Source organism: Haemaphysalis longicornis, unplaced genomic scaffold (genome assembly GCF_048455015.1).
Source record: "Haemaphysalis longicornis isolate Haplotype H1 unplaced genomic scaffold, Haemaphysalis longicornis Haplotype H1 scaffold_2, whole genome shotgun sequence".
Classification (NCBI taxonomy): domain Eukaryota; kingdom Metazoa; phylum Arthropoda; class Arachnida; order Ixodida; family Ixodidae; genus Haemaphysalis; species Haemaphysalis longicornis.
In genome coordinates this window covers 167,914,953-167,935,437 of record NW_027526295.1, presented here as the reverse complement: position 1 = coordinate 167,935,437, position 20,485 = coordinate 167,914,953, and the positions used below count along the sequence as shown (strand labels likewise).

General features: G+C 47.7%; 1 protein-coding gene across 1 annotated transcript in view; it reads right to left on the bottom strand.

Annotated features, from left to right (window-relative positions):
• The window catches only part of LOC144168408 (uncharacterized), a 58,314-nt gene that overhangs the window by 27,532 nt on the left and 10,297 nt on the right, over positions 1–20,485 (bottom strand). The window contains exons 4-10 of the mRNA XM_077697403.1: positions 17,180–17,470; positions 12,794–13,075; positions 9,682–9,874; positions 6,402–6,571; positions 5,014–5,122; positions 3,394–3,726; positions 1,108–1,387 (exon numbers count right to left, since the gene is read on the bottom strand). Of these exons, the coding sequence (XP_077553529.1) occupies positions 1,108–1,387; positions 3,394–3,726; positions 5,014–5,122; positions 6,402–6,571; positions 9,682–9,874; positions 12,794–13,075; positions 17,180–17,470 (1,658 nt within the window). The remainder of the gene's footprint in view (positions 1–1,107; positions 1,388–3,393; positions 3,727–5,013; positions 5,123–6,401; positions 6,572–9,681; positions 9,875–12,793; positions 13,076–17,179; positions 17,471–20,485) is intronic.

The following is a 20,485-nucleotide window of genomic DNA, read 5'->3' as shown; positions in this document are numbered from 1 at the left end:
CGCATACGAGGCGAGTGCTGTACCTTTGAGCCATCGCTTTGAGCCAACACTTTTTCACCGCCCTAGGCGAACTTTTTCTCTCCAAGTGGGGATCATTAAAGTTTAATATAAAAGTCCATTAACGTTCTACAGTTTCAAATAACCATAGTGAAATACGAAGCGTGCAATATTTTAGTAAAACCCTTGTTCGGCAATTTTATTTCGTGACTACAAGACAAGGTTTACCTCTGGCGACAAAGACAGCGATAAAAACAAAGTATAACACGGTAGAATTTGCACTGATACAAACAAAATATAATTGACAAACTTGTGGCCGCTGAAGTCAAATTTTAGCGCCACATTTGGAATATATAAGAGAAAAAAGAGCCGCCGGTCATGGTCATATTTATTGCCTTGTGGGGCCAGGCCATACAATAAGCACAACAAAATTTTCACTTTTACCGAGTACTCGAGGCAAGATGGAATAGAAAAAGGACACAAACTTACTTCGTAGCAGTTAACTCAAAAATGCAGTTATTCTTTACAGTACCAAGTACGGTGGCCGTAGGAGAAATTATATACCTCTGAGTAAGAAAATTCAACATCATTGCTTAATATGCAAGCAACTATCAAGCTTGTGCTTGTAATTAATGTGGCATAAATTTAAACAATTTACAGTTAGCAACACTTCAATTCAATGGTGAAGTATTGAATCATAGAAACTACGAGACCAGAACACTTCCTAGCTTGAAAACCTTGCAGGTCAGCGTCCAAAAATTACGTAAGAGCCAATGGCAAATATAAAAAGCACTAGTTACAAACTGTGCAGTACGGCACGCCAAAATTTTCTATACCAGTAACGAAAGTACTAAAATTTACACAGCGTCGCAATTTAGTTCGACGCGACTCACGACAAATTATCACGCCGAAGCTGCGATGGTCACACAACCGGCCAATTGGCTGCACTCGCGAGGGTGGGTCCGTCGTTTCTGCGCTGCGTCGTTGTTTGCGCGATAATAATTTGTCACGTGTTAGATGCCACAACACGTCCTGTGATAAGGAGTACGCAGTCGCTATAAACGTCACCAGCCCGAAAAGGAGTCCGGCCACCCTGGTGTCGTTCTTATCAGTGGTTCTTCTCTTTCGCCGGCTTCAACTGGCGCGAGTGGTTCCTGAGGATGTCGAGCATCTTCTGCCGCTTCTCCTCCATCAGGTTGTCTCGGCGCTGGTGGACGTAGTCGCGGATGTTGGGAAGGCCGGAAATGACGCATGCGGCGATCGCCGACCGACACTCGTTCATGTCCGTCGCCTCGCACCATTGTTCCGTGCTCGGATCGTAGCATTCGACAAGGTTGGTCGTGCTCTCGCCGTTGAATCCGCCAATGGCAAACACCAGGTTGTCGATTATCTGCGACGAAGAAGCAAGCGTGAATAGGCAGCTGTCTTTGCTTTCTTCACATCGAATAGCACTAACGCGCCCTGCCAGCTCCACTTCATGAAACTTCAATTCTCAAGGGCACGGGGAAACGTTTGAGGGTCGTTGAAGGCCATTTCAAGCCCATTCAAACCCACATCAATGCTATTTTATTCAAGAGTGTCCGTTATATAGGCGCGGAAGATGATGCATGGGGACACGCGTGGTGGCGCGGTCGATGAGACGTCATACTAGAAGTGACGTCAGCGAGGATGTCGTCATCTTAATGTACGCCTTTCGCAGCTATTGGAGAGAAAGCTGTACTACGCCATGCCTAGCAAGGTTATGCATCGCGTCGCAATGACCTTGAATCGCCGGAGGGCAAGCGTGCCAAGTGTGACGCCACGCTACGTGGTCCAATGAAACGAGGCGTCGTAGCGGCGCTCGCTCTGAGCCTCACCGCTGTGGTGCCATGTGACTAGGCAAGGGTGTAACGTCTACTTCGCCGACGTATGGTCCCTCAGTCTCGGCATGAATGGCGCGCCGGCTGGGCCGGCTGGGCGCGCGCTTAGCGCAAGCGGCAGGCTGAATTCCATCATCCAGTATCTTCACTTCCACGAAACGCTCTGTGCCTAGTCTTTGCAGAACCAAGCCAAGCCAAGCGAAATTTTGTGGTAATGCCAATGCCAGTGGCATTAAGGTTATGCACTGTGCCGATGCTGATGCACGCTGATACATGCTGATACACTGAGGGGATGCTGATACAAGCACCGCAAGTGAAGGCACAGTAAACCTAGTACCTATCAGTGTGCGCAGCGAATGTATTAACGAGAAACGACGAGGAAGTCGTGGCTATGAAGCTGTGCGCTCGCTCACTTCTTTCTTAGAGCATCGTACAATGTATATCTATGGCTGATTTACATGTGCAAGGGCCGTTCAAGCACCACAAAGCGGCGAATAAGGGTCAGAGACTGCGGAACGCAAATCACAAGAGCGGGAATTCGTTTTAATGTACGGTTTAAGAATAGTTTCGCTTAAGGTAGTGTATTTGACGCCGATAAGTGGGCCGTATATGTATAAGGTAGACGCCAATGAGCTTTAACGATAACCAAAGTTAGATAACTTTAAAATTAAGCCAAAGTACTTGTTTTGTTTTGTTTTTAACAGGAGGCTTTCACACAATTCCCTGATTCAACAAGGGCGGTATTCAGCAAGTGCTCCCAGCGCAAGTGCTGCGCGCTAGTTTCAAACTTTCTTTTCATGCGCCACTTCGCCACAGTCCTCACTAAAGTCACACGCCCCAAAGTGAGTTCGGGAGAGTTCCGTGGTTATGGTAACGCGGAGTGATTCATTTGTCACTGCGGTCCGGGCTGGCATTCAGCGGGAAGCGTAGGTGGTACGTTAGCGCGTGAGCCCGTACACTTTATAGTTGCAATCGCGTGTTTCAGCTGGAATACAAAGCACTCGAGTCAACGAACCATGCAGCCAAGCCAACAAAGCCAATTCGGCAGATGAGAGCGACGTGCACACACTTTGACTAAAAAATGATCATGATTTGCGCCGTGGCACTACGCAATGCTGAACGTCATGCTTGGATTGCGCGTTGCCACAGCGCAGAGCGAACTTTTGAGTAAAATCTTGTTCCCGACATTGTGATTCACCGAATTTTTTTTCTTGGCTGCATAAACTGGTCAGTCGAGTGTACTGTGGTGAAGCTGAACCCCAGAATTGTCTTAGAGTGTATAGGGTTGTTTTCCCGCGTGCATGCGAGAAAAAGTATCGGCTCATTAGAGCTTTTAAAAAGCAATTACTATATAACCCGCTTGGATTTGCGTTGGGATTGCGTTTGGTACCGCAGTTATTTTAAGCCATATGATCACAATAAGAAGTAATACCATCGTGTTGCAATGCATATGGAAAACTGCGCCCGAGTACTGAATTACATAAAAGTGGAACCGTCATCCATTTTCCACTCTTTTGATATGCAGTCAACTACTCACGGCGACAGCAAAGTTGCTCCTTGCGGTGTACATGTTTGGCAGCGGGGTCCACATGTTCGTCTCGGGGTTGTACTTTTCGGCAGAAAAGAGTCTCGAGTTGCCGTTGAAGCCCCCTATTACGTAGATGCTGTCGCGGAACCCGATGCAGCCGACGCCACTCCGCCTGTACCGCATGCTCGCTATGGCCGTCCACTGATCGAACTCCGGGTCGTAGCGCTCAGCTGAGCTCAGGCACTCGCTGCCGCTGAATCCGCCTGTGACGTACACGTAGCCGTCGTGCGTCGTGGCGCAGGCGTCACTGCGTTGTTCGTTCATGGGCGCGATCATGGTCCACTGCAACCGAACACGTTTCCTTTTTCATTGAGTGAGCGATAGATGGGGCAAGCCAGCAAAAATTGGGGTCATCGATAGAAGTGCACAGAGCGGCGGAAAAATAGAAAACGACAAAACGCGGGAGGAGAGGGGGGACGTAGCTGGCGGCGGCACTGGCTGCGGTGGCGCCGCATTCGCATCGCAGACGACCTCGTGGCAAGGGGGGCGTCAAGTCAAAGAGCTGGCGGACGCACCCGTTGCACGGGTTCTGACGCGCCCCGTCATCGCTTGAACGCTTTGTAAAGTTGAATGTGCAGCGAGTTGAGGGCGGAGTAGGCCGCAGGTGAGGACAGAATAGGAATGGAAATGGTGTAAAACAAAAGATCGACTGCCGGTCAATGCCGCTGCTACAGAGAGCAAACGTTACCACTGAGGCAGTTAAAGCGCTAAACGCGGTTGGCATAGTGTGTGAGGGGCGCGCGAGAAACGCAGTCCGAAACAAGCTGTGTTCATCGGGCCGACCCGAGCTCGAGTTCGCAAGAGGGAGCGAGAGAGAGAGAACTTTATTTCTGGCGAGGCTCAGTCTTAATGAGTGCCCCTTAGGTGAGGAAGGCGCGCTAGGTAATCTAGCCCTAGTGGTGGTCAGAAGCTGTAGCTTGGGTGAGGAGCCCCCGGTCACCCCCAACGAGGTAGTCGGAGGGTTCGGTAAACGGAGCGGGTGTAAAAACGGGCATGCTCAAATGGCGTGTGGAGTGGTATGTCGAGCGCCACATGCCGGGCAGTTTGGATGTGAATATAATGTGGGATAGATGGGGTGGAGGACGTGGCTGGTGGGGAGGATATGGCGCAAGGGACAGGCATGAGATTCTCACACATTCTTAAAGATTCACCGAGTGATCCTTTATTATTTGTTTTTTATTTGTTTGTTTGTTTTAGCGAGCTGTCTGTCTCGTATTTTACACTGGCTGTGGGTATAGCTACTAAACGCTGATGCTCATTTAGTGTATTGAATCTTTTTGCTAATATTTTTAAGCCACAGAGTGACTGCTAAATGCAACGTCGAAGCCGGAGTCGGGGTACGGAGGCGGAGTCATTAAATACATGCAGAGCTGAAACGAAACGACTTTAAGCTAAAAAAGCTGCAACGTCGCAGTGACTTCTAGATATGAATGAAGGGGCACTAAATAAATCCAGAAATATAAACCAGACACGAGCTTCACCTTTAAAAGGCGATTTCGAGCGACACAATATAGTAAATTTGTGCATTTTTTTAATGATGCTTCCTTTAGCAGCCTACCACTTACGCACCTGGTTGTTACGGTAGTCGAACTTCTCGGCGGTGTTCTGCCTGTGACGCCCGTCGTAGCCTCCCATGGCATAGATGATGTCATTGAGGACGGCGACGCTGACGTAGCACCTGAAGGACAAAAGATGGATTGCTCGCTTTTATAGTAATACACGTCTTTACTAAGCACTTCATAGGTCTGCAAACGTCGCAGAACCACCCCTTTTCTTTTAGTGCTGAAGTGTAATAAACGCTTTACATTAGCCACGCCAAGTTTCCCGTATTTGGGGCGAAGCCCCTTAGGGGCTCGGGCTGCCGGCGCCTCATGTCGTAGTCGCCGTCGCAGCCGTCGTCTCATGTAGTCACGGTACTAAAACACCGGTACATTCGTTTACGCCTCGCGATGGAACGCTTCGTAACGCGTAGTAAAAAAAACACCGGAACAGTCGTTTACGCCTTGCGCTAGAACGCGTCGTGCTTCAGACACGAGAGTTTTAGAGCGAAACTGTATACCCTACCCCCCAACAGTTTCATCTCCGTTGGCAAAATGCCAAGGTGAAAAGAATACACTACCCGCCGCGGTGGCTAAGTGGCTAAGGCGTTGCGCTGCTGAGCACGAGGTCGCGGGTTCGATTCCCGGCCACGGCGGCCGCTTTTCTGATGGAGGCGAAAAGCAAAAACGCCCGTGTGTACGAGATTTCGGCGCACGTTAAAGATCCCCAGGGGGTCAAAATTAATCCGGAGCCCTCCACTACGGCGCGCCTCATCGCCTGCGTTGCGTCGGCGCGTTAAACTCTACAATCAATCAATCGAAAAGAATACACTTATACACTGCGTGCTTCGCGTCTCCTCAGGTTTCTCGTTAGTGGAAATAGCCTGGGATTTTTTCATTGGAGTTTCGACATCGGAAGTAAATCTATGCACTTTCACCACCATTTTTTTTTAAGATGGGTTGATTATGACGTATGAACAATTGCTATAAAGCATGCTAACATAAAAGCTATGGTAGATTTTTCAGATGTAGAGGCATGGTCGGCCTTACTGACTTACTGAGGTAAGCTGATGTCAGTCTGTCATAACGTACAAGGAGTTAAAAAGAAAGTGCTGACTGATGGGCTGTAACAATAATGTTAATGCCCGAAGCATATGCTAATTTTTTTTTTTCGTGAGAATGATCATAAGTACATTTTCTCTCTTCCTGAACAAGGCAATTAATAGAGCAACCCCTCAGAAGCTGAAAAGAGGCAGCAATAAAACAAAAATAGCAACACAGATTTCCCTGTGCTACATTTTATATAAAACACTTTCAATTTCGACACATCCACGAGTGTATGCACTTGAGCAACGTGTGTCAACGTCCCCCTATTTCTTGGAAGACATGAAGCAGGTCTACACGGGCGTCCATCCGTACCTCTTGACGTGCATGGGAGTGATCGAGCGCCATGTCTTGGTGTGCGCGTTGAAGCAGCGCACGCTGCTGAAGTAGTCGTCGCCATTGAAGCCTCCGATCACGTAGATGTCGTTGCCGATGGCCGCACACTTGTGGTAGGCCCGCGGACCTGCAGGGTCCCCGCTTTCCACCTATCGACAGCCAAAAGAAAGCTCCATCCGCCTTCTGTGACCCTTCAGCACTTCGTGGTGCCTGAAGAACTAGAGTACTTTTGTGCATGCACTACTACTGCTTATAACCCGTCCTGATACTATTGCGCCTAGAAATAGCATTTTTTGAAGTGCCCTACTCTAACTGGTGCTAAATATGACTAAATATGTGATGAATGAATAAATAAATAAATAAATAAATAAATAAATAAATAAATAAATAAATAAATAAATAAATAAATAACACTAACCCGCAAGTTCTGCACTTTGTCGTCGTTACAATGGGGAGTTTCTCGTTAACTTTTCATCCCCCCGATTTTTTTACTTGCGACCCTTCATCCGGTTAAAGATCCCCAGGTGGTCAAAATTAATCCGGAGCCCTCCACTACGGCGCGCCTCATCGCCTGCGTTGCGTCGGCGCGTTAAACCCTTCAATCAATCAATCAATCAGCGACCCTTCATCCGGGTGTACATGTGTTACAGCTGTGATGTATAGCATCTATACAGACAATGTCAGTACTTTTAAGTGCAGAGCACTTTAGGCGCTCGCCTTGTCGTCCTACCTCGCTCCCACGACCCAAGTATATAGAGCACCAAGGCGACGTCCCAAGGTAACGCTGTCGTTCGCGGCGTAACCTCGAGGGTTCGAAAGCCGAGCGGTTTATATAGTCATGACTCATAAGCGTTCGAAACTCGTAAAACGCTGTCGCTTGTCATACATCTTCCCGTTGTTTAGTGCAAAGAAAACTATAGGTAGATTTGAGGGAAAATATACGTAATTAACCGGCAGCGCCCCCGTTCCTTTAGTTAAGGACGCCCGTTGGATCGGTTTTTACGATAGTAAACGCAAAATGTCGCAGTACAATGCCGGAACGTGCGGGGAGAAAAGCACAAAGAGAACAGAACTCCCGCGGGCGCAGTTTCAGGCAGGGGGCGCGCGAGCACTGCGAAGGCGGGAAATTTGAATTGCATGGGGTGGTAGAAGTAAGCGGATAACGGCGGTACATCCCATTATGGCGAATCACTGCTCTGCACTTCCGACAGCTTTCACATTGAAAGGAACGGCGTTTATTTTTATTTTATTTTTTTAATTTTTCATTTTAAAATTTCCTATTTAGGGAGCGGGATGGCCTAGACATGTGCATTAAAGACACTGCTCAATTCTACAGGCACAAACTGCAAGTGTTTAGGTCAATCGTCGATAATCTATCCGTAACGAAATGCGCTTAGAACAGTAACTATGACCGTGTAGTCCGCACACTTCATAGCACAGTTGCAGCGTAGTTCTTCTCCTGTCCTTCATTCAGTCCACACGCACCCTCGCGATGCATTGTGTTACATCGCAGTTTTGTTTTGTAGAAGCACCTGCCAAGCTAAATCATGTTACGCGATGTAAAACAGACTTTTTCTCGAACGTAGATTCCGCCTCATGCGCTTAATACAAGATCATCTACGAAATAGCATACCGTGGCATGACCTCAATTCCTGCACAGGGAGGGGAGGGATGGAGTTTTAGTCTGCCATTCCCCACCTGATTGACGGCTGGGATCATTACTGTATTTTTTTTTTCACGAGTATACAGCTAAGTTTGTTGAATTTAGACTTCTGGAACTTAAACCTGCACCCGCCATCAATTCTTAATTTTTTACCGGGATTCGTCGAATTTCCATCTGTCAGTTATACGGTATCAGAAACCTTTTTGACACTGCGCAGTATTTAATTCCCATGAAAATGCTAGGAAGTCCGGTAACCGGCTTTACAGGCGGCTTTCCTAGCTCGTTACATGGAATAGAATACTGCAGTAAAATATTTACAGTGGAATTCGTCCCCATTTTCCCCGGCTTCCAAGCTTATCTTCGGCTTAGTCCAGAGTTGGCTTCAACCCCTAGTCCCCACGCTTTGCACGATGTCCGCGGCGGCAGAATAGTGTATATATAATCTTAAAATTACAGCTGTCAACATGCGCTTGTTTATTAAAGGTTTGTGTAATTATAAAACCTTCTCTGCTCCTTTCCGTCCGTCTTCGGCCACAGGCTCCAGTCGTTCGCACTCATGGCACGGGTGATGACGTCGCCGTATATAGTAACGTCATTTCCGGTTACACTACTCCCACTGGTATTTCTTCCCGTAGCTTCACCTTAAATACTTCCTTATTGCAGTACAGGCGAGCCCGCTTATAATGAACACAACGGGAAACCGAAATCACTTCGTTATATCCGCTTTTCGCTATATCTGGACAGAAAATCTATGTAGACCAATGGTAACGAGAAACGAAGATTTGTTCGTTATAGCCGCTATTTCGTTAAAACCGGGTTCGCTATAAGTGGGCTATACTGTATTGGTATGGCCATGCACACAAATCTGCGGGTCCTGTGAAGGATAACCATATGTCTTCTACGGTCTTATACATCAGGAGAAGTCAGATACATTATTTAAACAAGAGAACTTTGCTAGTCTCGCTTCACAGCTGGTTTACGCTGTAACGTTGGCTTTGCCGCAAACCATTTGCAGCACAGGCCATGCTTAAAGGGACTCTGCGAAACTTCCGAACAACGCTTTCGCTCTTCCCTTCGCGTCTGGAAGCACTGCGAAAGCTATAGTTACCGCCAGCACGAAACGGCACTCCCAGATTTACTTGTCGCAGCAGGCACGCCTTCCGTTTCTGCTTTGCTTTTTGTGACTTTCTTTTTGAAGTGGATATTGAATGCGTTCATTGCTGCAACTGAAGAAAAGCCGGCCAGTAGTCGCTACACCACTGTTGCTTGATTACGTAATCCCAGCGGTCGAAGCATGCCAAGGCCGGGAAAGAGAGAAAAATCTTTTGAGCAAGTTTCTAAGTTACCTCATGGGCATAGAGCAGCAATTTTTGGCTGAGGTACTTTGCGACCCCCTAATCTATGTAGTGATTGCGTTGGTTGACTACGTTCTGCAGGCATTTACAATCTGGAAAAGAGCTGAAAAAAGTGTTGCAGGGTCTCCTTAAAACAAAATGCAACACAGCTTGTCCCGTACCACTTTCGCTTTTCTCATGCATTCTTACGAACAGCGCTTTTAGTACAGAGCTTGCAGAGTTCTGTGACGCGGTATACTACCTTTATCCAGCGGTCGGCCTTGGTGTCGTAACTCTCGATGTAGGTGGTGGGCCCTCCGGCCATCCATCCGCCGATAACGAACATCACCTCGTGTGGGATGCGCGGTCGCGCGAACACTGGCGTCGGCACCTCGTCATTGTGGACCACAACGTCCAGGTCGTACAGGAAGCGCAGGGTGTCTATTACGATGGGCCTGCGTGCGTGCTCCCGCGCGCGGGCAGGTGTACTAGGTTAAGAGGTTGCGGATTATCTTAGCGCAACATTAGCGCAATTCTATCCCTTTTTTTTAACTAGACAGATACGGTGATATCAGGCCAAATATGCCAAGTATGGCCAAGTGCCATTTGACTGGCCCTCACAGCTGCAATGATACTGCGGAGACATTTTCTCCATTATCTCTTTACATCAAAACGTCACAGAGTTCCAGTTAGACATGGTGGAGGGTCCGTTATTTAAGTTACGCCGACACCAGTGAACACGCGATGCGCCACCGGCCCCTTATACCGCACACGCGCAGTCCCGTCGACAAAGCTGTCGCCCTCGTCCCACAGCTATAGAGTTGGTTAGCTAACGGTTTTCTTTTTAATTCAAGCAAAGCAGCGTCGTTGTGCTATTGCAACGTTTCGAATCCACTAGTACGGAAATAGTTTTTTTTTAATATTCTTGTTGGCACTTTCGCTACATGGCTCTAGAATCTCTGTTGGATGACACATTGCCCCATCCCAAAACGTTTTTTCCTCGTTATGGTTCCCCGCCTTCCCTTCTGCATTTCTCAACCGCGCATGTGCGCGAGCTAGCGTAGAAGTCTCACGTGCAGTTCTTTCATCCGAGCCACTGCAGCAGGCCAATGCGCAGTGGGCTTGGATGAAAGCAGGCCCATTACAGTTGACAGGAGCAACTAGTTGATAATAACTGTAGAAATACAGAGGCAATAAGTTATTGCGAAAATGTGTCATACTTTTCTATAATAAACTAGTGAAATTTTGCTCTAATAATCAGTGGACATGATGTTTTCGAGATTAAATAACACTGCATGCTATTATAGCGACAAGTCCATATCAGTTTGAATACTAAGCAGAATGGAATCCAGCTCGCCAAAATCCCGCATGCTGGTACAACGCGTGCCAATGAACGCAGCCGAAAGTTCGGTCAATTTTATGCAGAACACAGACGGTACTGGTGTGCGTTGTATTAGTTCCTAAAGTGCGACACCTGGGTTTAAAATGTCGTAGCGTACATTTTACGGGCTCTCACTTTCTCTCCTCTCTCGGCATGCTAGTGGAGCTGGCTTTTCACGGTACCGCTAAGTGTGGTAGCGAGCTGCCAGCAAGCCACGTCCCATGAAAATCAACGAGTCTGCTTCAGACAATTTCGAGTTCTAAATAAACATTGATTTATAAAGCATTGGAGCAGCGTAGGAATTGTTACCACATGAGTAAAAAACGAGACCATTCTTCAGAAACGTAAGAAAAAATTTGAGAGCCTGAATTTATTTCTCTTAACTTGTTGCTGTTCCGAAGGGCATTGTCACGATTATTTTCTCGAGAATATGCTGTAAGGCGCAGAATCAGTTCGAAGAATCTTCGTAGAACAGCAAGCACTCCCTAGGCTGGGTGCATGAGGACGTTTGCTTGGGAGTCGCCGAGGAGGACAATATGAAGACGCGGCTCTTAGATCAGTAATGATGGCCATCGGGTTTTCGAGTTGCCAAAAAATGGATCCACTCCCGTGCGATCTGCCAGGAGACAGAGAAACCGACACCGCGTTAGGCCGGGCTCAGACTGTTGCCGCAACTGTCGTAATAAATTTAAAGAGTGACGTCATTTCACGTCCCAGCCAACCGAACTGCATGACACGACGTTTCTTTACGTCCATAGATCCCGATATGGCTTTTGTGTCGGTAGTCTGAACATAGCCTTATCTTTTATGAGAGCGAGATAAGCTGCTTGAGTGGTTATAACGATGAGCGGTAGGCACAATATAAGCCGCTCAGTTTTATTCCTTTGTTTGGGGGCTATGGATCATTGTTGTAGGCAAACGCTTTTTGGGCTTCCTAAGAAAGCTCATATTTCCCAAGCAAATACCTAACGATAACTATCCTCGTGGTGTGGGAAAGGGTCATGCAAAATGAAAGAAAAATATGTGGGTCGATGTCGTCTTCTTCAACAAGTACTAGATAAAGCCAACGAAGTTATTTTGGACAGTAATTAACTGTTCACTACACGAGTGTTCACTGAACAGGCAGGAGTTGAGTCGCTTATATACTTGCGTGAGGGCTACACCATAAAACATCACGTATGGCTTTTTTTCTTCATAACGTAACTTACGGTAGAGTATCATTTACCCTGCAAGCATAAATGCATGTACTCAAGTAGTGTGTATACATGCCATACGCGTTTACGCATTTTTATACCGGTCTATGCGTGATTACACTTGTTCTACAAATTCCTGCGCGTGTTTATAGTATGTGAATGTACTATATTGTCATGTATATATTTCTGCATACCGAAACTTTTTTGTTTGTTTTGTTGATCGCAGTTTCATTTTTTTTTTTTTTTGCGTGACTAAGTATGTGCTACTGTTTTGCCGCTACCAGCTAGGGCCTCGTCGAGCTGCTCAATGAGCAGCTTGTCGTCTGGGATCCATCTTACCTTTATGGAAAATAAAAACCATTCGGGATCCTGATATTGTTTGTCTTGACGGCAAGCTATCTTCCCGTCATTTAGACATGACAGACGTGAGGCAGCATCTGTTATGACCATTTTACGCTTTCTACAATATCTATTATCTTCGTCATGTTGCTCAAAAGCATTTGGGAAAATATGAAAGGCATAGCCGACCTGAGGGAAAAGTTTCTGCCATTTTACTCTAACCAGAAAAAAACATTCATTTTTCCTCTCAGGTCTATATTCCCCCAGTGATGTCGCAAATTCCCCCAGATTCTTCCGAAAACACTCTTTGACTTTCGGGGCGGTTCCACTTACCTCAAATTTGTTTTTTTTTTCTTATGCGTGTACGCGTCACGTAAAGCTGAGAAGTTAGTTTCCGTGTTAAGCTAACAACGCCGAATGAAGAGGCCCCTGGTCAGCAAGTGCTCAGGGTTTCCACTCACTTGCAGGCTTCGCTTTCGACGACGTATCGGTGCGTCTTGATCTTCTCCACGAAGTAGTCCGTGTCGACGAGGCCCGTGCGCACGCACTTGAGCAGGCGCGCAATGTGCTGCTCGCGGTTGACCGGGTCAAACTCGACCCAGCGGAGCGCCGCCTTCCACACGCTCTCTTCCTTGACCACGTTCAGGTTCTCGTCGGACAGGATGGACTCCACTTCGTCGATGTCCAGCCGCAAGAACTCCTCGCTGCGCTTTGCCACCTCCACGAAGTGCTGCATAAGGTACCTGCGCCGGGGGCGGCGGAATATGCGCCTACTTCGCGGGAGGGCCTTGCCACGATCAAGGCAGTCCTTGATTCGTGGGCACTACTTATAAAGCAACCCCCACCGAAGTGCGGGAGGAGCAGTTCAACGGTTAAGTAGTAACTCTATGGCTGTTTAAATAGGAGCTTTGTATAGGAGCTCCCAGGCAGTACCGTTCAAGTGCTATGAGGCTTTGGCAAGCCTAATCTCTCTTTAGTTATGTTTCTGCTGAAAATAAATTGTTGTTGTTGTTGTTGTTGTTGTTGTTGTTGTTGTTAGTAGTATAGTAGCAGTAGTAGTAACAGTATTGGTGCTGTTTTTCTTGTTTTAAATGCAGAGCATTTCTTTGCCTCGCCTGTTCCTGCGTCGCACGGTGTCAACAGTTTCGCGTCCGCAGCAGGTGCGCCTCTCCTTCCCTCCTCTCTCTCTCAACAGCAGCTGGCGCGCGCATGCGTCGTAGTCAGCCCGTTCGCTCCGTCGCGGTCTCGGCGTAACAGGTGCGTGATAGCAGCGCGGTGGGGCGTGGAAGGGCGCGCGCTGCTTGCGCATGCGCGCTCTCCCCCCCGTACTGCTCTCCCTCTACTGCGCGCGCTGCAAATATAGCGGCTAGCGGTCGCTCGTGTTTCAGTCACTGCGTTGCTCCTTCCTTCCTTGGTTGACGCTCGTGCCCACGTTTACTCGTGTCTGCTACTCCAGCATCACGGAAGAAGCGATGGAAGCAACACTTCCTTCAATCAGTACTGAGGCCCCAATGCTCTGCATTTACTCGTGTTCCCCTCGCGGGAAGGCGCGGGAATTTTTTTGTTTTCCTCACTTGCGTCCCACTAAATTTCATCTTTTATTGCTTGGAAAATTGCGCCAGTATTCATAGCGCCAGATTATTCCTGAACCCTATAAAAACATTGATTGATTGATTGATTGATGGATTGATTGAGGGATTGGTTGATTGATTGATTGATTGATTGATTGATTGATTGATTGATTGATTGATTGATTGATTGATTGATTGATTGATTGATTGATTGATTGATTGATTGATTGATTGATTGATTGATTGATTTATGAAGCGTTAAAGACGCAGAACAAGAAAAACAAAAATAAGAAAGACAGTAAACAAATAAAATTAAGAAGCTCCCAAGTGCGAATTGTCAAATCAAGCAAAGGCGACTCCACTACTACACACACGTGCTTTGCTGGGAGGAAATTTTTATGGGCAATATGGGCGGTCTGATATCTAATTAGTAAGGCTTCAGGGAATTAAACACCTTCATAAGGCCATGAGGTCTGTGGAGGTGTTTATAAAACGCTAGTGCTATCCTTACGGAGTGCTATACACCAAGGCCCCTTAAGCCGGCTCCTCTGCTTTACACAAATGCATCGCTAGGAACCCATTCCTTCAGTGCCAATATGAGCCGTCTTGTATGAAAATATTAAGTGACTAAGCCTTTTATAAATAACGGCACAAAACCCCATATTCTCCAAAGGTGCATCATCGGCCCCTTTAAGACGGCTTCACTGTTATGCTAGACACATTGGCGGGACGACTTTTTAGGGGCACTGTAAGCTGTAAAGAAGGAAAACATGGAGGCTCTAGGGCGCCTTAATATTACCATTTTCTTATTGCACCGAGAGTTTGAACCATCATGCGTTACAAACGGAAAGGAGCAGAAAACTCGAGCAGTCCGCCTTTGGATCAAAAGAGTGTAACGCACGTTAAGTGTGCCCTGAAGACAAAATACAAGTTTGTTTTATTCGAAAGATTTGCCCTTTTATCGGGCCCCAGCACTTGTCGGGTGCTTTATTCGCTGAGAAATTACAACATTTAAAGGAGCCATGAAGACAAAATACAAGTTGGGTTTATTAGAAAGACTGCTTAGTCCCGATAACAATGATACCAATATCATCGCAATCTTCGAACAAATAACGGAGATATTGAAGAAAATGTGTGAAGCAGTCGTGACCCCCTAGACAATTTCCCGCAACTTTTCTATGACGTCACGGAACCTTGTTTGTGCGATTGGCGGCCGCCTAACTGACCTGTCGCGACGACACATGACCGGACGTCTGTAATGGGGCCTCTAATTCCATTTGACCGCATCACTTGAATGCTAACGTGCAGTTAACGCACTGAAAATTATGTTTTATTGTTGGCCCGGATGACGTCATTCTTGCTCGTAACACGTCACTGTGGCGCAAAATTTGAAAGATTTTAAATACTTCTTGTTTTTTTTTCGTTAAAAAAACATATTTTGTGGCTGTAATGGAGCTGAGTGAGATACTCAATTCTAGTTCTTTCAAGTTAAACAAAGTTGTATTTTCTCTTCATGAGTCCTTTAAGCAGAAGTTTGATTCTCCCGCTGAATTGTGTGTTTCGTGACGTCTGCGATGACGTATCCAGGCAGGTACTTAAGCGAACATTAGGGCATTGACTAGGGCTACAGCGAACGGCGAGACGCCCTGTTTACCGTCAGTCATCCTAGAAGGAGCTACGATACTGCTCAGGACCGGCGTCCTGATTGTCTTGACTATCTCGACTTTCTTTATGCTTCCTTGACTCTTGACAGAGTCAAAGAAAGCAATGTCGCTTGTGCCAGTTGGCCAGTGCAAGCTCAGCGCGCCGGACGCCTGAGCAGTTATAACCGGCATAGTGCGCGCAGTACGCACTGGCGCTTCAATGTTTACGTGTACGTTCGTAACTTCCATTGTTTACCCCATCATTGTTACTGCTACAAAAAGGATGTGCACTAAATTTAAGTGCAAATAGCTCGTTCTACAAGCTTACAAGCCCTGCCGAACTTGCGTTTGCTTTTGTTGGCCTCAGCGAATCGCACAGCTGCCCATAATACCGTAAAAACCCGCGTATAATGCGAGTTTTTTTTCCAAATTGTACTGTGTAAAATTTGTGCCTCGTATTATATGTGGATCCCAAAGTTTTCAGCCGAAAATTTTTACTTTCGGTTTCAGCGGAGGGTGCGCCGTCTTGCGGTGGCGTTAGCTGGCTGCTGCTTCTCTCAGCCGGCGCCATTTTGATTGTTTTGACCACGCGAAGGATCGGCACGTTCACCGCAAGTTTATCACGATGTCGGGTGCACGAAGGCAGTATTCGGCTACAATTAAAAGAAAAGTTATTTTACGTACCGAGACCGTCAGGAATTGCGCCGCAGGACGGCAATTCGGCGTCACCGAAGGCAGCGTTCGCGGGTGGAGAAAGCAACTGCTGCTTTACTGGATAAAATCTGTGTGGTGTCGGCAGCCTGGAGCACTTTTGCGGGTTCCCGTCAGTGCTCGTGTTGGACGCCTTTCGCTGCCACCTGGCTGATTCCGTGAAGAAGTTGTTGCGCGAAGCCCGCACCAAACTCATTGTCATTCCAGGAGGAATGACATCCCAGCTGCAACCGCTAGACGTTTGCATCAACAAGCCTTTCAAAGACTGCATCAGGTCCTGCTACCAAGAGTGAATGAGGTCAGGAGACCCGTAAGTGACAGCTACCGGATGGCTGACGCTGGCTTCTCCAGCGGTGCTTTGTGGCTGGATCGCGGATGCGTGGGCCAGCATCCCAGAGGAGCTCGTCAGTCGCTCTTTTAAGAAATGCGGTATCTCGAACGCCCTTGATCGCACTGAGGACCACTTTCTGTGGGAAGATATTTCTGACAAGGCGACTTCAGGAGACAGCGGCAGCGAACCTGACGATGTCTGAACGGACGTCGAGAGACAGTGCCAGCGAAAACTGACAATGACTGAACGGTAACTGCAGTGCAAATAAATGTTTTCTGTGCTCTTTACCTCGCATTATATGCGGATGAAATTTTTTTTTCTGATTTTGATGTCCCAGAATTACACCTCGTATTATACGCGGGTCCGTATTATACGCGGGTTTTTGGTACGTCACCGGTTCTAGTGCGGGAAATAAGCTGTAGCGAGTCGCATGGCAATTCTATTTTTTCCCCTAATTTTGTAGCTTATTTCAGTGAACTTTCCGTTGTAAGTAGTTCAAGTGTTATTCTACCGAGGCAATCTTTCTAATGAACCAAACTTGCATTTTGTCTTCATGGCCCCTCAACGTTTTCCACGATGTCCTTGGCTCACCTGTACGCCTTGGTCGTGAGATCGAAGCAGTTGTAGAGCTTGGCCACATTGTGGATGGAGAGGCAGTTTTCTGGAACCATGATGGACTGCAGGAACTCACAGCAGTCCTTGATCATGCCGATAATGCAGAGGTAATCAGCCGCCTCCAAAAGGCTCTCCACGTTCTCGGAGCCCACCCACGTGACGTGCTTGTACGCGAACTCGACAATGATGGCCAGGGCAACGCTCGACACGCCGGGCACCAAGACTTCGGAACGTTCGTGGGTGTTGAAGCGCGCGCCGAATAGGGCCCTGCACGAGCAGAGAGATGAACATAACGACGTTGAACTGCATACGGGTGAACACGTTCATTAGGCCAGTTAAAATTAATGAAGGATTCATTGGCGCACCGTTAGCAATGAATGAGCACCTATTCCCACTGTCTCGCGAACATGAGGATACGCCCGATGAGCACATCTTCCTTACACGGCGTTTCTCGAACACCTTTCGCACACCGTGCTAACCGCGCTTTACCTTCAAACCATCTCAGTGGTCACGTTTGCTCGCTTTAGCAGCGGCATTTGCTGCCTTTCGCTACTAACCAGTACAGTCAAACCCGGCTATAACGAACCCGGATAGAGCGAATTATGCTATATATCGAACAAAAATAATTCAGTTACGGAAATACATGGGAAACATATTCCTTATAACGAAGTTCACATCCGATATATCGAACTCTGGGCGCCTAGAATGGCCGCCGAAATGCATGATCTCGGAGCGGCGATTGAGATGTGGATTGGCCACGACCACGGAGCAAGAGCCGCGACTGAGACATTGCGCCTCGCACGGAGCGACGTGACGCCCAATACTTTCCGGAACTGTTTCCGATGCGCGGGACTCGCGACGGAACCCGCCCAGTCAGTGAGTGCGGACCAAGACAGCAGCATCGGTGAACTGTGGGAAGAGCTATCCAACGTTCCCGATGATGTCGCCAGTGAAATCCGTCCGACGCTTAAAATGAAGCGCTTTCGGCAGTCGATGTGCTCCGCCAATGCTTCTTAGATTTTTGAGGACGTGGACTCGAACTGGCGTAAACAATGTTTCGTGTAGAGAACGCTATGCTAGTTGAAGCCGCCGAAACGAAAGTGAAAACAAAAATCACCGTTTTTTTTTTTGCAACGTGGGCAGTTAAGGCGGAAAGTGGCTTTGATACTTGCAATAAATGGATTATTTTGGTCTGGTAATGGCTACTGTACTGTGTTCGTTTCTGCATACGCGGATGGCGGAGTTGGGGAGGGGGCGGGGGGCTCCCGCGGATTGCGAACTCGTAACAATAAGCTCGTTATAGGCGGGTTCGGCTATATAGAACTATTGGATATATCGAACTAATCACGGTGCATATTGCAGTTCGCTATAAACGGGTTTGACTGTATCGGCATTTCGTCGCCATCGTTCCCGTTCTATCCTGTTTTAGCACCTCCCCGACCGCACTCGCGTCGCACACCATTTTACAACGCGTACAATCCGCGACGGGACGCGTTGAGAAGCTGCACCACGCACGATCATAGAGTTTCATACTAATATATACCGGAGGAAAATCTGTCGCTGCAGTCGTGGGCCGCCATGGGCGCCACCATTGCAGCAAGCGACGTTCCTCGCCTACTTGGCTTGGTTAGCCACATGGCTTCTTTTTTGTCTCGAAGCCAAAATCAACAAAAACGGGTAACATTGTTTTCTTGTTCATCTTGCATAAAGCTTCTCAATAATCGCTGACAATCAAATCATCTGCAGCTTTAATTTTATAATAACAAAACAAATTCGATTAATCTTCTGCAGTAGTATTGCGGCTTTTTTGCAGCCAGCGGCAACTACCCAGCCTGTTCGTGAGCAATGTCAAGGACAAGTGGAACGTGCCTCCCCGGTGCATGACGGCATAAAGTTTCTTAGTAAGTATACTATAGAGGAAACTGCGCCTTGTAAGCCATGTCGTCGTGGGAGTTCAGGGGAAGACCCCCCTTTTTGGCTTGGGATTGGCGTGACAATTGGATTCTTAAGCGGTTTGAGAGATTTGCTTTCATCACTATGCATTACACGTTTACGAGCAACAAGGAAGTCTAAATCCTCCCTGTTCTGGGGTAGCAGTGTTCCGTGAAACAGCAGGCAGTGCGTGATCGCACCTGACGTTGCTCATGCCGCAGTCGAAGGACGCATAACTGAGCGGGTAATATGCCGCCGCGAAATTTGTAGCTGACGGAAAGAAGAAACAAAACATACATACTTCGACGAAGACAAGATACGACCACGGGGATACGACAGATACGGGCGCTTGTATGCGTCCTATCTTGTCATCGTGCATGACTGTTTAACGCCACGTTTTCTTTTTAGATGCGACGCATCTCTTTCACTCGCCTTGTCCTTCCGGCGTCGTCCGGCGCAGTCCGCATCCCTCCCCCATTCTCCTCGCCACGCCAGCTGCGCGCTAGCGCCGCTCTCACCGCAGCGCCATCTGCGTGTTAGCGCTCGCCGGCGCTCGCTCCGTCGCCGTGCCAGCTGTGCGTAGGTGCGGGTTAACGCGCAGCTTGCGCTCGGTTAACACATGCGCATGCGCTGCTATGCGCTGCTCTCTCTCATTCCGCTGCATATAAACGCGGTAACTGCGCCGCTCCGCTCAGTCGTTCCGCCACCGCTCCGCCGATGACATCCTCCGATGACCACCGATGATTTGAATGGAGACTTACAGGCCTGCTATCGCGATGGTCGGCGCAACCGTAACAAGCACCGGCCACCCCGATAAAAAATTACACCATCTTCCCCCGAGGGGAACCATTGGGTAGATGCGACGCATCGAGGGTGAACATGCTGCGTAAAATATGGACACACAACAACAATGGACACGCTAACATAACGGAAACGCAACGGAAACCCCCGATGCGTCGCATCTATCCCATTGTTCCCCTCGCGGGAAGATGGTGTAAATTTTTTCTTGTTAAACTAGTTCGTGGTCGGTGCACCGGTTCACCACGAAGGCAACGTTTTAACAGGCACACTCCAAAAACTTTCCAAACTCTTCAAGCAACTTATTATTTGCAATAATGATAAAATTCATCAAATCAGAGTCTCTAATGGGTTTCCGCCCAAATATTAACCTTGTTCGTAACTACAACCTTTGCCTGCGGAATAGCAGGGACAACCGTTCCGGCAAAAATACGCTTTACTTCCTTTCTCCTTAGTTTAAAACAGCCTGTTTTATTTTACACTTAAATAATTGCACACTATTCTCCGCGTTTTTGTGGCACTTTGTTTAAATTTGCGGTCACTAAAACGTTT